This window comes from Arachis duranensis, chromosome 8 (assembly GCF_000817695.3).
Source record: "Arachis duranensis cultivar V14167 chromosome 8, aradu.V14167.gnm2.J7QH, whole genome shotgun sequence".
NCBI lineage: Eukaryota > Viridiplantae > Streptophyta > Magnoliopsida > Fabales > Fabaceae > Arachis > Arachis duranensis.
In genome coordinates, this window is record NC_029779.3 from 38,646,721 (window position 1) to 38,662,519 (window position 15,799).

Sequence of the window (15,799 nt, forward strand, 5' to 3'; positions counted from 1 at the left end):
TTGTATTAAAATCGTGCTTTTTAATAAAATTTTTAATTTTATTCCTAAACTATCCCTAATCCCCAGCGAGCCACCGCTCCCCCTCTCCTCTTTCTTCTTGCTCTTCTCTCATCTCTTCTCTATCTCCTTGCCCCCACTCTCCTCTCCTCTGCCACCGAACAGCCCCAGCGAGCCACCGCAATCAGCTTTTCCCCTCTCCCCTTTCTTTTTCCTCTTCTCTCATCTCTTCTCTGTCCCCTTGCCTCACTCTCCTCTACTCTGCCACCGAACAGCTACCACGCCCCTCAGTGACGGCGTTGCCACCCAACCTTCGCCACTGCGCCCATACCGGCGTCCCAACCCGTCACCATCCCTTATCCGAACCCTAACCCAGCCAACCACCCCCGCGACCCTCTACCCTCTTCTCCCCCTCGCGTCTAATTTCAGCGTCGAACCACCATCGCGAACCAACCTCCTCATGGCCGAACCACTGACCCGTAGCCTCCACCATCGACGAGCCATGGCGACCCAACCCAGCGCCGCTGCGGTGTCCAGGCCCCTCCCCTTCGTGCGAAGCCCTTTCCCCTTCTCCTTGCTCCATCGCTTCTCCCACTGTCTTTGAAGGTTAGAACAGGACAAAATTCATGTTTTCATTTCACTGCGTCCTGACCACTGCCACGTCGCCAGCGCCACCACCAGGCCAGCTGAGTTGCTCCGCCCGTTTCTCACCACCACGTTTCCTTCTCCTTCCCTGCTCCAATTTTTTGCTTCCCAGGTGGTTAGAAAATCTGAGCTGGATAGTGAATTTAGGTTTTTTGTTTTGATTAATGCTGCTGTTTAGAAATGTTACTGTTTCATTGATTTGCCCAGTGCTAAATTGGCTTGTCTAATTCTGCTGCACCCTTGTCTCTTGCTGCTGTGCGTTTGTTCATGACGATTTGGAGTGAATCAGCTGCTAAATATTGTTAATGGTTGCTTGTGCAGGAATGATTTTTGCTTAATGTATGAATTTAAGTTGTTATTGCTGCTGAGTTCTTGTTTCAATGTGACCTTCATTGTTGGATTCAGTTGAGTGTAATTGTTTGGATTCTTATTACTTACTTGTAATTGGTTGTTGAATTCAACAAATAGAATACTGCCTAAATCCATCACTTTTGTTTATTGTGCTGTTTTGGTGCTGTGTTTTCCTTCTCCTTCCCTGCTCCAAATTTCTGCTTCCCAGGTCTCAATTTTTTTTCTTTTGTTTATTCTGTTGTTGTTAGTGGTGGCGGTGGTAGTGTTGGTGTTGGTGTTGGTGTTGGTGTTGGTGTTGGTGCTGGTGGTGGTTGTGGTGGTGGTGTTGGTGTTGGTGGTGGTGCTGTAGAGGAGGTAATTGTGTTGGTAGTTGTGAGGGTATTTTGGTCCAAAAAAATTAAAAGGACGATTTTAATACGAAAAAAACGTTAAGTATGATTCTAAATCGAAAATTACGTTGAGAACGATTTTGATTCCGACCCTCAACGTGAGAGACCAAAACAATACTTATCCCTATTTTTTTATATCCTTTATTTTAATGTTTCTTTTTCTCATGTATTTTTTTAATATTTACCACTTCTTAACTACTTATTTCTTGTTTTTAGAAATCAATAAATAAAAAATTCTTCCTACACAATAAAAAAGAGATAATAGAGATATGATAATAATCTGAGATAGCTGTTGATGATAATGAAAAAATATATAATAGATAAAAATAAAAATATAATATCGTTTTAATTTTAACTTAAAAATAAATTAATTTTTATTTTATATAATTAATCAAACAGAGCTAATGTCTATGCCCATTGCCCAAGGTCCGAACAGGGAGAAAAGTGTATTTGAAACATCAATTAGGTTTAGGTTTAATTATTTTGTTTTTATAGTTTCACTAAAGTTTTAATTAAATTTTTATATTTTTTTAATTGAGTTTTTACACTACTTTTAATTTTATAATTACTTTCTTTACATATTAAAATATTAAAATTAACATAATATTTTTTCTAAAATACATGCAGTTAAAGATTTAATTAAGTTTTTAATTATAAATATCTTCAATTTGTGAAGAAACATTCCGTTAATTCTAATATTTTTTATACTAGAAATAACTTAATAACAAAATTAAAGCAATATAGAGACCTAATTGAAAGAAAAAAAAAGTATAGGAACCTAATTAAAAATTTAGTAAAACTATAAGGACCAACAGAGTAATTAAACCTAAAATTTAATTATTTTGTTATTTGTTATAGTTTTATCAAATTTATAATTAAGTTTTTATATTTTTTTAATAAAATATTTATATTACGGGTAATTTACATAAATAAAATGAGCGAAAGAAACCTTTACGCAAATACAACATTGGGAAACCGCAGAAGGAAATGCAACAATCCCACACTTATATGTAATCTGCGACACCCTAACACAGATTTCAAATACACGTAATTCGCTAAATCCTGTCGCGGATTACCCTGACATCACATAAATCGCTACACCCTGTAGCGGTTTATGATCAAATGTGCAAAAAGCATAATCCGCTACACCCTGTAGTGGATTATGAGTAGAGTGGCTCACTATAAAAAATCAGGAATACCTATGTGATAGTAACAACCCATGATGCAAAGTGGACGAATTGATACAAAATGTAATCGTCATAAGCAATAAGTCGTAAAAAAATAACTCACCAGACATTAACACTAACAAAAAATAAGTTAACTATATAAGTCATACAAATATCGTCACAAGTCGTTAAAACTAACAGAAAATAAATAAGTCATGATTCATACAATGATAACGGTCGGAACAAACACAATGGGCGCTACTGCTGGCCACCATCATCATCATGGTCGGCCCCAAATGGACCAAGTAGGTGCAACCCTGTGCCACATCGAGTCGGAGGCTCACTCTGGTCGCTTGCTGATCTCCGGGTGGAGCATCCTGTAGCCCAACTCCAAATGCAGATGGCGGCGTCCCCCCCATGCCAAACCAAGGGTCCTATGGGTTGTCTGTAGGCTCATTAAGGTCGACCGAAAACTGGGACTCAGGAACTTGGGACGGCACATCTGCTGGCTGTGGCCTGTACTCCGGAGGCTCGGACAGACCACCTAGAATCAGACTCTGATACTGATGAACGTCGTCACCCCATATGATCTCAGCGAAATTCACATAGAACTGTGGTCCAGCTAACTGATCGTCCAAATCCATGGTGAAAATAGTGGTAGCAAGATCAGTAAACATCTGCGTGTTACACTCATGCAGTACCTGAGAGCTAGATACGTGAGTAAAAGTTGTACCACCCATACTAGCCTTTGCAGTCCCACCAACGTGAGTGTCAGTAGGGTGACCACGGGACGATCTAGCCTCATCATCATGGTAGACGGAAGGTGCTCATCCAGCACGAGCAGGCCGTCGTCTAGCACTAGATCGACGAAGGCGATGATCTGCCTGGCCTCCGTCATCACCACCAACCTGCTCCTCTTGCATCATGTCGTCGAGCCAGCGGCACTCGCGACTAGTGGCACGTGTACCAATGCGTCGTCTCTGCTCCACACGTCTGTTATAGGGCATATCCGACGCTGGTACTGTAATGGGCGCCTGCGACGACCCTCTGAGTACAGCATCGTCTGGAACTTGTGTCGGCCTGGGATTTGTGAACGCAATCCCTGATGACATAATCCTATGTGCAACTCGGTACCACCAGTCCAGGTACTCAGCGGATGGACCAGGATCAGCCACTCTCTGGATACTCAACACAAAGCAAACTCGCTCGTCCCAATGCTGATGCCATGTCCTATAGTAAGTTGGGAACCATCTATCTCCACCTTATCATCCTTACTATAAAGATACTCTATGTTCAGAGCTGGCTCAGGCAGATGCTGTATGCCCCCTAGCTGTGGGAAGATTCTGTCTATCTGATGCCACTCAATCACTGCAAACTATATCAGACTAGTGACCGCACGCTATAACCGACTGTGTCAACAGAAGCATCATAATATATGCACATGCATATATGAGCACGGTCTTCTCGGAAGCATCAGTCAGTAACACCCTGAATCGCTCATGGAACCATGTGAAGTGGATCGTGTATAACTTTCTCTTATCCAGTGGCAGAAGCTCACCAAATAACTATTGGAATCACTCCTATGCTGATCTGGCCCCTCAATGTGCAGGTGAAAGTCAGTCATGCACCCAGAAATAGTGTGGCCATCCACAGGCAGCCCCAACTGATATGCCACATTCTGAAGCGTGATAGTACACTCTCTGAATGGCATATAAAACTGTGGGTCTCAAGCCGCCACCTCTCGATAAATGCATTGACCAAAGGCTCATCCAACCAGAACCAATGCGCGTTGAGCCTAGCCAGGTGGTACAATCCAACCCTCTCAAAGTAAGGTATGGTCCTATCATGTAACGACATATTCTGTTGCCTACAGACGCTATAAATACATCGGGTTGGCTGCATATTCAGAAATAAAGAACACCTGCTTAATTTCTAACAATGACATCACCAAACCATAGCTTATGTTTCAAGTGTTAAACTACATAGGTTTTAAAATTACTAATTTACCATCCACAACTTAAATTCCAAATTCTCTATATTTAATTTTAAATTTTAAATTTCAAAGTTTAAATTTCAAATTTTCATTTTCAAACCCAAAGCTAAACTAAGTCTCTATCTTTCTAATTAATAAATAACTTCCTTAATATTAAATAAAATATACAGATATTATCCAATTGAAAGAAAATAAAGAGACTTACCTCTTCATTGATGGTTCCGGCTACGTGAGCAACGCCGTCGAGCCAGTACAACCGCCTTTCATCTTCTATTGTTCCACTGCTCCAACAATATCCTCTCCCTTCTCTCTACTTTCTCTCTCTAAGTTTCTTTTCCACTCTCCTCAAATGGAATCCGCTACAGTCTCACGTGGTTTTTATAGTGAGCCACTCTACTCATAATCCGCTACAGGGTATAGCGGATTATGCTTTCTGCACATTTGGTCATAAACCGCTACAGGGTGTAGCGGTTTATGTGATGTCAGGCTCTCAGCGTAATTCGCGACAGGGTGTAGCGGATTACGTGTATTTGGAATCCGCATTAGAGTGTTGCAGATTACATATAAGTGGGATTGTTGCATTTTCGTCTACAATTTTTCAATGTTGTATTTGCGCAAGGATTTCTTTCACTCATTTTATTTATGTAAATTTCCCTTATATTACTTTTAATTTTATATTAAGGTATTTTTTATAAAAAATTATTAAAATTAACAAAATATTTTTCTTAAAAAATATGTAATAAAAATCTAATTAAATTTTTTATTATGTATATTTTTAATTTATAATAATAATAATAAGATTTAATTATTTTATCAATTTTTATAGTTTCATTGAATTTTTAATTGGATTTATATATATTTTTTTCAATTAGATCTCTATATTATTTATTAATTTGTTTCAATTAAGTCTCTACTGGCAAAAAAACGTCTAATGTAACAAAATATTTTGTTAAAAAATAAATATTCTAAAGTTAGAGTAGAAGACCACCATGAACTCTACACATGCGTTGCGTTTTTTTGCTTGTGAAGCTACCATTAAAAATAAATATACGAAATTGTAATCTATAAAAAAGATTGATGACTTAATTTGATGTGATTTTATTTGTTCTTGTTGTTTTGAGGAATTTTTTTATTCACTTGATTAAATTTTTTGAAATAGTTTTGTATTTTTTGTTTGACGTGGAAGAACAAATAGCAAGAGAAAAAAAATTAGTGACAAATAACTTTAGAAATAAAACTCGGTCAAAAGAAGGTGATTCCCGTGATTGAAGATTATCTGGTTTTAGATAAAGCTAAAGAAGTGAAGAAATTCAATAAATCAGAGGTTAAAAAATGATATTTGTGATCAATAAAAAAATACAAATAAAAGTATATGAAAGAAAAAAAGATTATATATGCAAAATATGAAGAATAAGAAGCATAAAAAAAATAAGTCAAAATAGAAAATGGAGATGAAAATAGAGATGAAGATGGAGATGAATGTAAAGGTGAAAGATGAAGAGAGTACAGTTGCTGTTTTCTGATAGAAATTGTTCCATCCTGAGTGCGCCGAGGTGTGTATTCTTCAGTTGGGCACTGGGATCACAGACTGAGCTATACGTCGTCCAGGCGAAACGGTGTGGTTTGACCTCGGCCATCTTAAACACGGCGGCGGGAGCACCTGCAAAAAGCACTCCGACGCTCAAGTAAGTATTTGAGTAAAGAGAGAAAAGAGTAATAAAGTGAGAATGACTTCTGTAACCTGTCTTTTGTGGGTTGTGTAGCCTGGTATATATAGGCGACTGGTACGTTGATGTGAGCTTTGTTTGCTCCGAGATATTTGGTAAGTGCCGTTGTTGATATCCTTGATTTGTGATCGTGTTTTAGTAGTGGCTTCCTGTTTGTGAGTAACGGTTAGAGGATAATGCTGATGTGTGAATAACTTGGTTGGGAATTTTCGGCCATTTCTGGGCTTAATGATCGGTCCTTCAGTTGTGATCTCTGCCGAGTCTATTGGGGTACACATCATAGCCCCCAAGCTCGGCTAGCAATGCATCGGAGTGGTAGGCGAGCTTTTGACTTAGAGCTGACTTTTTTTTTTGGAGAATTTGTGAAGACTTTGGTGAGACTCATACTTCTCGTAAAACGTGTCCCCCTTTTAATGCGCTTCTTTCACGTTTGGGTTTTTCGATGCGGTTTTAATGGTTGTGGGTTTGGTTACCCACTAAGTTAGTGGGCTAGTAATGATATCTTCCGATTGTTTTTGGAAATTACATTTTGCTGCTTCGAATTCTTCTTGGCGGACCATGTCTTCTAGAGGTTTGTTTCTTTCCTGAGGTTATTTTTTGCTTGCTCTGTTCTTCTGTTTTTTGTTTACTTTCGAAATGGTGAGGGAGAAAGAAAAGGAAAAGACAGTTGAAGAGAATAAACCTGACCTTTATTACTGGGTGCATGACGACGTGAGGACTCGTTCGTCGTCTTTTGTTAGCGCTAACGCCGTTAGTGGGCTTCGAGGTTTGAATGTTGTGAGGGTGGATTCAGGTGCGGTCGTTGAGTTTCTTCCTTGTTCCAGTGAGGATAGGGTTTGTGAGAGAAGGGGGGATTGGCGGTATTTTTATTTTTATACTCCTGTTCTCATTGAGCTTCGTGTTAAGTTTCCATTTTCTGACTTTGAATGTGATGTTCTGACTCAGTTGAACTGCGCGCCCTCGCAATTGCATCCTAATTCGTGGGCATTCTTGTGCGCCTTTGAATGTTTGACGAGTTTTCTTTCTGTTCCTTGCTCTCTTGCTGTGCTTTTTTCTTTGTTTCAAGCGAAAGGGGTGGGTAGGGGTATGTGGGTGTGTTTGAGTAGTTTCTCTGGTCATTCCCTCTTTCTTCTTTATAAGTCCTCTTTTAAAAATTTCAAGTCTTTATTTGTGAAAGTGCGTTCTGTGGAGTCTGAGTATCCATTCTACCTTGATGATGAGTTAATAGAGAGGTTTCCGTTGTATTGGTGTTCGGAGCCTTGTCAAATACTTGAGGCTGTTGAGCGAAGTGAGGAGGAGGAAGGGTTGGTAGATTTCTTGGTAGAGACTTTTGCTGAAGGGTTATGTTTGTCTATACCCGATATTCTTCGTTATTACGATTCAGGGGATGAGGAAGGTTTGAAAACGTATATAGGTAATTTTGTTTTGCTTGTGTGCGTTGCTCTTTATATTGTCGGTTTATTCTGACCCTTTGTTTTTAACCAGGTGGACGAGTTCCTAACCTCGATCCTTCACGTTTCCAGTCTTTTCTTAAGAGAAAAAAGGAGAAGTTCAGTGATGCTTCCGAGGCTGGGAGAGAGGGGGGAGGTGATGTTGCTCATTCCATTTTTCAGTCGGCCTCTTCTTTTAAGAGAAAGAGGGATGTTGCTGAGAAATCTGTGGAGGTGATTTCTGAAGGCGATAAAGAGGTTGCTGGGGGTAGTAAGTTATCGTTTGGCAAGCAGCGGGGGTTGCATGGTTTTGTTTCTGGTGCGAGTTCTCATTCCCTTTGGAGTGAGCTGTTCGATTTTGCTGGACTTTCTGAACGTGCATTACAGTATCCGGGAGATATGCTCATGACTCGCCGGGCCGGTGTTGAAGAGCTTGGGAAATTTGTTCAGGTTGATTTTTTGTTTTGCTTTAGTATATTTTGTATTTGCTCTGTTCTATCTCACGTCGGGTTTGTTTTGGTAGGTCGTTGCAGCTCGTTTGTTGTGTGTTGGTCGCACAACCGAGCTTATTGGTGCCGAGCAGCAGGCAGTGGTGAATAAGATTGCTGCGACAGAAAATGCGTATAAAGATAGGATTGCTGGGCTAGAAGAAGCTCTGAAGGAAAAAGGAGAAGCTCTTGCTGATGCTGAAACGAAATTGAAGGAGGCGTTGGAGGAGGTCGGCCGTTTGCAAGGTCAAATTTGGTCGTTACAGGTTGAAGTTCAAGAGAGCGACCTTGCTAAAGATCGACTTACTTCTCGTGTCCATGAGCTAGAGGAGAACGGGATGGAGATGTTCTCCTATGGTTTTGAACGTGCCGTTAGTCAAATTGCCGTGTTTGTTCCAGAATTTGATAGTACTAAGCTAGATGTAACTAAAATAGTGGTAGATGGGAATTTAGTTGTAGATGGCACTGTGGAGGAACATGATGAGACTGTTCCTCCTTCTTAGTTTATTTTATTTTGTTTATGGCTCTTTGACTGTTTGGCGTTGTTGACCGAGTTCTGGTCATTTTATTTTGTTTGAACTTTGGATGCTGTTTGTTTTGGCCGAGGTTAGGCCGGGCTGACGATATTGCACCTTTTGGGTTTATTAATATATGCTATGTTTATAGGAATCAAGTTTGTTTAAGAAGGTAGTCATTGACGTTTATTTGAATGAGTTGGGCATCCGGCCTCATTAAAACCCTCCTTAGGCAAAAACCCTTTTTTTTGGGAGAAAAGCTCTAAGGGAAAAAAAGAGTACCTTCATCCGCTGTTGGTACATATCATGATCTATAAACTTTTAATGAAGAGACATTCCAATTCCCTGGTATTGTATTGCCTTGCAGTGTTTGAAGTTGGTAAGCCCCTAATCCGAGTACTTTTGCTATCTGGAAAGGTCCTTCCCAATTTGCGGCGAGTTTGCCGTGTGTGGGAGGTCGTCTTGCTTCTTCTGTTCACCTGAGTACAAGATCTCCAGTTGTGAATGTCCTCGGATATACTCTTTTATTGTGCTTTCTCTCGGCTAATTGTTTTTTTGTTCTTTGTTTGATAGCGGCGACCTCCCTTTCTTCTTCAGTTAGATCGAGCTCGGCATTTCTTCTATTCACGTTTTGCTGTTCATTATATAGTTTGGTTCTCAAAGTTAGAATGCCGACTTCAACGGGAATTAATGCTTCAGACCCGTAGACTAATTTGAAGGGTGTTTCCCCCGTGGTACTTTGTATTGTTGTATTGTAGTTCCATAGTACTTCCGGGATGAGGTCTGCCCATTCTCCCTTTGCGCTATTGAGTTTTCACTTTATAGCCTATAATATAACTCGGTTAGTAGCCTTGGCTTATCCGTTAGTTTGCGGGTATTCCACCAAGCTAAAATGATGATGTATATTAAAATTCTTTAGAAATGAACCGAGCTTACTGTCTGTAAATTGTCTACCATTATCAAATGTTATTTCTCTTGGTATTCCAAACCGGCATATAATGTTTTTCCATATAAAAGATCGTACCTTTTCGGCCGTTATTCTTGCTAATGGTTGAGCTTCTATCCATTTTGAAAAATAGTCTATTGCTACCAAAAGAAATTTTACCTGGCCTGGAGCTACTGGAAATGGGCCGAGGATGTCGAGTCCCCATCTATGGAATGGCCAGCTTACCTCCATGCTGTGTAATACCTCGGCCGGCTTTGTAGATATAGCTGAGTGTCTCTGATAGTTGTCACAAGTCTTTACTTTTGTTATGCAATCTTGCTTCAAGGTCGGCCAGTAGTATCCTGTTCGGACAATCTTGGCGGCAAGGGATCGGCCTCCTATGTGGTTTCCGCATACCCCCTCGTGGATTTCGTCCATTACCTCTTTTGCCTCCTAAATAGGCATTTCAGCAATGGTTGTAAGAAACCGCGCCTGTATAGTTCTCCTGCCACGTTTGTGTAAAGGCTGGCCCTTCTTCTGATGTTTTGTGGGTTGAGCTCATCTTTGGGTATGGTACCTGTATTGATGTATTCAAGGAAAGGAGTTCTCCAATCTTGGAGGTGAGTAATGTTTGTAACTGATAATGGTTCGATGCTAGGCTTTTCAAGTGTGAGTTGGGATAACGTTGATATTTGTGTGTTTGCCCTAGTGGCGGCGAGTTTGGATAAGATATCTGCTCTAAAATTTTTCTCTCTATTTACGTGCAATATGATAAATGAATTGAATTTTGAAATAAGATACTTTGCCATGAGCCAATATCGCTCTAGTAAAGGATCTTTTACCTGAAATTCTCCTCGGATTTGTTGCACCACTAGGAGGGAGTCGCAATGTGCTGTCAGGCTTCGAACTTCAAGGTTCAGGGCGAGCTTGAGTCCCGTTATGAGAGCCTCATACTCTGCCTGGTTATTGCTTGCCGGAAAGTTGAATTGGAGGGATTGTTTGGCTATTACTTCGTCTCCTTCTTTCAGAATTATACCAGCCCCGTTTCCTCTTCGGCTAGACGCTCCGTCCACATGTAATTCCCACGGCCTGTTGTTCTTGTCAGGGTTAGCTCGAAAATGAAATCTGCAAGGATCTGTGCCTTTAGGGCCGACCTTGATTGAAACTGGATGTCAAATTCTGAAAGTTCTATGGACCATTTGATCATGCGTCCGGCGAGCTCTGGTTTTGTTAGTATCTGCCTTAGCGGTTGGTTCGTCCTTACTATTATCGTGTGGCTTTGGAAGTATGGTCTTAGTCTTCTTGCTGTTATTACTAGCGCCAGGGCCAGCTGTTTAACTTTTGGGTATTTTTGCTCTGTTGGTTGCATAACTCTGCTAACGAAGCATACTGGTTGTTGTACTTTTCCTGCTTCAGTGACAAGAGCCGAGCTTATAGAATAATTAGAAACTGACAAGTATAAGTATAGAGGTTTACCGACTTCTGGTTTTTGTAGTACTGGTGGTGATGATAGAGTGGTTTTAAGTTCTCCAAATGCTTTCTCGCAATCCTCGGTCCATTGGAATTTCTTGGCCTTTGATATAGTTTGGAAGAAACGGTATGATCGGCTTGATACTGCTGGTAAAAATCTAGATAATGCCGCTATTCTTCCTGCCAGTTGTTGTACTTCTTTCTTCGTTTTAGGGCTCGTCATATGAAGTATTGCCCTGCATTTTTCATGGTTTGCTTCAATTCCGCGTGAGGTCAACATGAACCCGAGGAATTTGCCCCCCTGTACTCCGAAAGCACACTTCTCTGGGTTGAGTCTCATGTTGTATATTCGGATTTGCTCGAATATCTCCTTGAGATCGTCACAGTGCGACATCCCTTGGGCTGTCTTGGCGACCATATCATCCACGTAGATCTCCATATTCTGACCTATTTGATTGTGGAATACTTTATCCATCAGTCGTTGGTAGGTTGCACCTGCATTCTTTAGGCCAAATGGCATTACTTTATAACAAAAATTTCCATGTTTGGTTATAAATGCTGTTTTGCTTTGGTCTTCTGGATGCATAAGGATCTGGTTGTAGCCAGAGTATGCATCCATGAAGCTTAAGCTTTTGAAACCTGATGCATTGTCTATAAGCTTATCGATGCAAGGTAGGGGATAAGCAACCTTAGGACATGCTTTGTTTAAATCTGTAAAGTCGACGCACATGCGCCATTTACCTGAGTTCTTTCTTACCATTACCACGTTTGATAACCATGTTGTGAATCGAATCTCTTTGATGAAATTATCTTTAAGGAGCTTTCCAGTTTCTTCTAGGGCCGCTTTTGATTTCTCTGCTCTGAGGTTCCTTTTCTTTTGAGCTATAGGTCAGGCAGAGCTATTCGTGGCGAGCTTATGACATATGATATTAGGGTTTATGCCGGGCATGTCCGCTGGGGTCCATGCAAATAGGTCGGCGTTGTCTTTCAGTACTTTTATGAGTTCCGATCTTTCTTCTCCTTGTAGTGCTTGGCCGATGTATGTGACCTGTCCTGGCTTTGCTGTCAATGAGACTTTCTGGAGCTCATCTGCCGAGTGAGGTCTTTCTTTAGTGTCTTCCCTTGGGTCGAGTTCTGCGAGGGATAGTACCTCATGTGTGTTGTGAATGTCTCCGACCTGTTGTTGGTGTTCTTTTCCCGAGGCCGCTCTTTTTAGACTTGCATTGTAACATTGCCGAGCTTGTTGTTGGTCTGAGTGGAGTGTCACTATACTTCCGTCCTGTGCCTGAAACTTAACACATAGATGATAAGTGGATACTACTGCTCTGAACATGTTCAGAGCAGGTCTTCCGAGGATAACGTTGTAAGGACTGGGGCAGTCAACTATCAGGTATTGTAAGTCAATAGTTTTTGATAATGAGTTCTCTCCTAGGGTTGTTTTTAGCCATATGTATCCCTTGATTGGGACCCTTTCCCCGGAGAAACCTACTAGCTCCCCGGACGAGGGTTGCACAAGTTTTTTGGATAATTTCATTTTTAAAAAGGTAGAATAGAAAAGTACATCTGCACTACTACCTGGGTCCAGGAGGACTTTTCTTACCAATAGTTTGCCTGTTCGGACAGATATTACCACTGGGTCGTCTAAGTTCGGTGCTGCCGAGCTGATGTTCGCCTGGCTGAAGGTGATTTGGAGGTCGGGTTTGTCTTTGTTGTTTGGCGGCGTGGCTCCTTCGATTGCCAGCATTGCTCGGTAGCTTCGCTTTCATGCTGAGGTCGTTTCTCCTCCTCCGGCAAATCCTCCAGATATGCAATTTATGATGGCCTTTGGTGGTGTATTGTGTGGCCATTTGTTGTCTTCTTTACTTTTCGAGGTCTGTCGGTAGTCATTTCGGTCTCTGCTGTTGTCTTTATGCTTTCTTCCTTCAATATATTTGTCTAGGAGGCCTTGTCGAGCTAATCTTTCCAGCAGATCCTTAGCTATTACACACTCGTCGGTTGTGTGTCCGTATTTTTGGTGGAAGGCGCAATGTTTACTTCGGTCGACAAATCGTTGGTCTTGGTAGCTCCCCGCTCTTACTGGTGGTTTTATGATCTTAGCGTTGAGTATTTCTTTGATTATCTTCTCCCTCTTGGTGTTGAACCTCGTATAATTGTCAAACTTTGGGGTAAGCTTGAATGGTTTCCTAGGATCTTTGTTGTCGTTCGACCTTATTGTTCGGCTTTCTTCCCTCTTGGGTTGCCTTCGTTTTGCTTTTTCGGCCTCACAGAGTTCTTCAATCTTTATTTGTCCGGCCGCTCTTTCTCGGAATTCTTCCAAGGTTTTTGGTTTTGTTACTGCAATTGTTTCTCTGAATTTTCCGGGCTTGAGGCCGGCTTTCAAAGCATGCAGGTGGACGGCGGGATCTAGATCGGGAATCTCCATTGTTGCTTCCGCAAATCTGGTAAGATAGTCCTTCAGGCTTTCTTGGGGACCTTGGCGAATGGTGCCGAGGTAGTCTGATCCGTGTACATATATCCGTGCTGCAGCAAAGTAATCTATGAAGAATTTTGCCAATTCCTCGAAAGAAGAGATTGATCCTTTTGGTAGTTTTGAAAACCAAAGGAGAGCTGCGCTATCAAGGTAAGTAGGGAAGGCTCTGCAAAGAACAGGTTCGTTATTAGGGCCATTAAAGAACATCATAGATTGAAATTTCTTAATATGAGTCCGGGGGTCACCAATCCCCTTATATGGCTCGAATGAAGAAGGTAGTTTGAAATGTGTTGGCATCTGGTAATTGGTTATCTCTTCAGAAAACGGATTGTCCAAGGTCAGTTTCTCCCTCGGTGGGTCAATACTCAATAGGTCTGCATTGCTTTTTCCTCTGTATCCGTCATCCTCATGCTTGCCAGAAGTGCTTTGAGTGGATAATTCGGCAAGCCTTTTGACTTCTGTCTGCAGCTCGATCATCTGGGCCATAAGTTCGGCCTGAGTGGGCTGATGAACTCCATTATCCGTCATTTGTGGGGATTGGGAAATCCTGCGTGGAAAGAAAATACAGTGCTATATATAAAAGAAAGTGGGGTTAATGTAACTTCGGGCCCCACAGTGGGCGCCAAATGTTCCGTCCTGAGTGCGCCGAGGTGTGTATTCTTCAGTTGGGCACTGGGATCACAGACTGAGCTATACGTCGTCCAGGCACAACGGTGTGGTTTGACCTCGGCCTTCTGAAACACGGCGGCGGGAGCACCTGCAAAAAGCACTCCGACGCTCAAATAAGTATTTGAGTAAAGAGAGAAAAGAGTAATAAAGTGAGAATGACTTCTGTAACCTGTCTTTTGTGGGTTGTGTAGCCTGGTATATATAGGTGACTGGTACGTTGATGTGAGCTTTGTTTGCTCCGAGATATTTGGTAAGTGCCGTTGTTGATATCCTTGATTTGTGATCGTGTTTTGGTAGTGGCTTCCTGTTTGTGAGTAACGGTTAGAGGATAATGCAGATGTGTGAATGACTTGGTTGGAAATTTTCGGCCGTTTCTAGACTTAATGATCGGTCCTTCAGTTGTGATCTCTGCCGAGTCTATTGGAGTACACATCAGAAATATAAGTGTTTTCTTTTTTTGAGGTTGGAGTTCTTTTCTATTGAGCAATCTGAAAAGAGAAAAAAAGTTCTTTAATTTAGATCTATATATCTATGTGTTATCTTAGAGACCGTAGAAGAAGAGAAATGAAAAGGAGAGGAATTTTTGATTCAGATGAATCATATTATAAGTATAAAATATGGATAAATAAGTAAATTCAAAGTTTAGTAATATTTTTTTTTTGACGTTTAATGTCAATTGTGATTTAATTAAAAAAAATTAAATGATATAAAAATTTAAATAAAAAATATAAAAATTCAATTAAAAGTTTAGTAAAATTATGAAGATTTGTAGAATAATTAAACATAATAATAATAATTTTTGCTAACCAATATTCTGATCACACAGATAATTGAGTTAGGATATAAATTACTGAAATAAAAAATTCGAAGTTTATTGATAATAGTCTCATGTGTTAGAAAATCAAAGTTTTTTATTTTTAAATTTTAATACAATAAATAAGTTAAAAATTCTTTAAAAAATCATTTAATAACCTCAATAACAATAATAAAGTTGAATAGCGGATGCATATAATTTTTTGAAAGAAAGCATAAGTGCATAATATGTAAAATTTGATTTGTTATAAACTTATAACATAATTAAAAGATCAAATAATTTTACGATATGTCATTTGTAATAGTAGAAGCTTTTAATCTTTAATATAATTGTTACAATCCAGTACTATATAGACTACTTTTAACGTTTTCGGCATAGCTAGTGATGTTTAATCCAATCCCTTCTAATTTTTTTAGGTAGTGTTTGGTGAAGAGATAGAGACTAAAAAATTGAGATTGAAATAAATTTTAGTATTTTGTTTGGTGTAAAATAAAAGACAGAAATTGAAACAAGAATAAAATTTTAATTTAATTTGTATAAAGGGTAAAATTAAAATTAATTAATTAAAATGAGAGTATTTTAGGTATAAAATGTTATTAAAGTTTCAGTCTTTATTTCTAAAAATTTCAGTCTCCTGTGTCTCCACTTTTTGGAGATACTAAAATACTGAAATTTTAAAAATAGAGACAAAAATTTTAGTACCAATCTCTGAGCCAACAAACATTATATTGAGTCTCAATCTTTCAATTT

The 15,799-nt window shown here is 40.0% G+C and overlaps 1 protein-coding gene across 1 annotated transcript; it reads right to left on the bottom strand.

The window, feature by feature from the left end:
* Positions 1–12,858: 12,858 nt before the first annotated feature.
* Positions 12,859–14,094, bottom strand: LOC127741267 (uncharacterized). The gene has a single exon (XM_052253390.1). It carries the CDS (start codon positions 14,092–14,094, stop codon positions 12,859–12,861), a length of 1,236 nt encoding a protein of 411 aa, XP_052109350.1.
* Positions 14,095–15,799: the final 1,705 nt, after the last annotated feature.

Coding starts and splice junctions, on each gene's coding strand:
- LOC127741267 (XM_052253390.1), bottom strand. CDS start 14,094: ATGACGGATAATGGAGTTCATCAGCCCACTCAGGCCGAACTTATGGCC.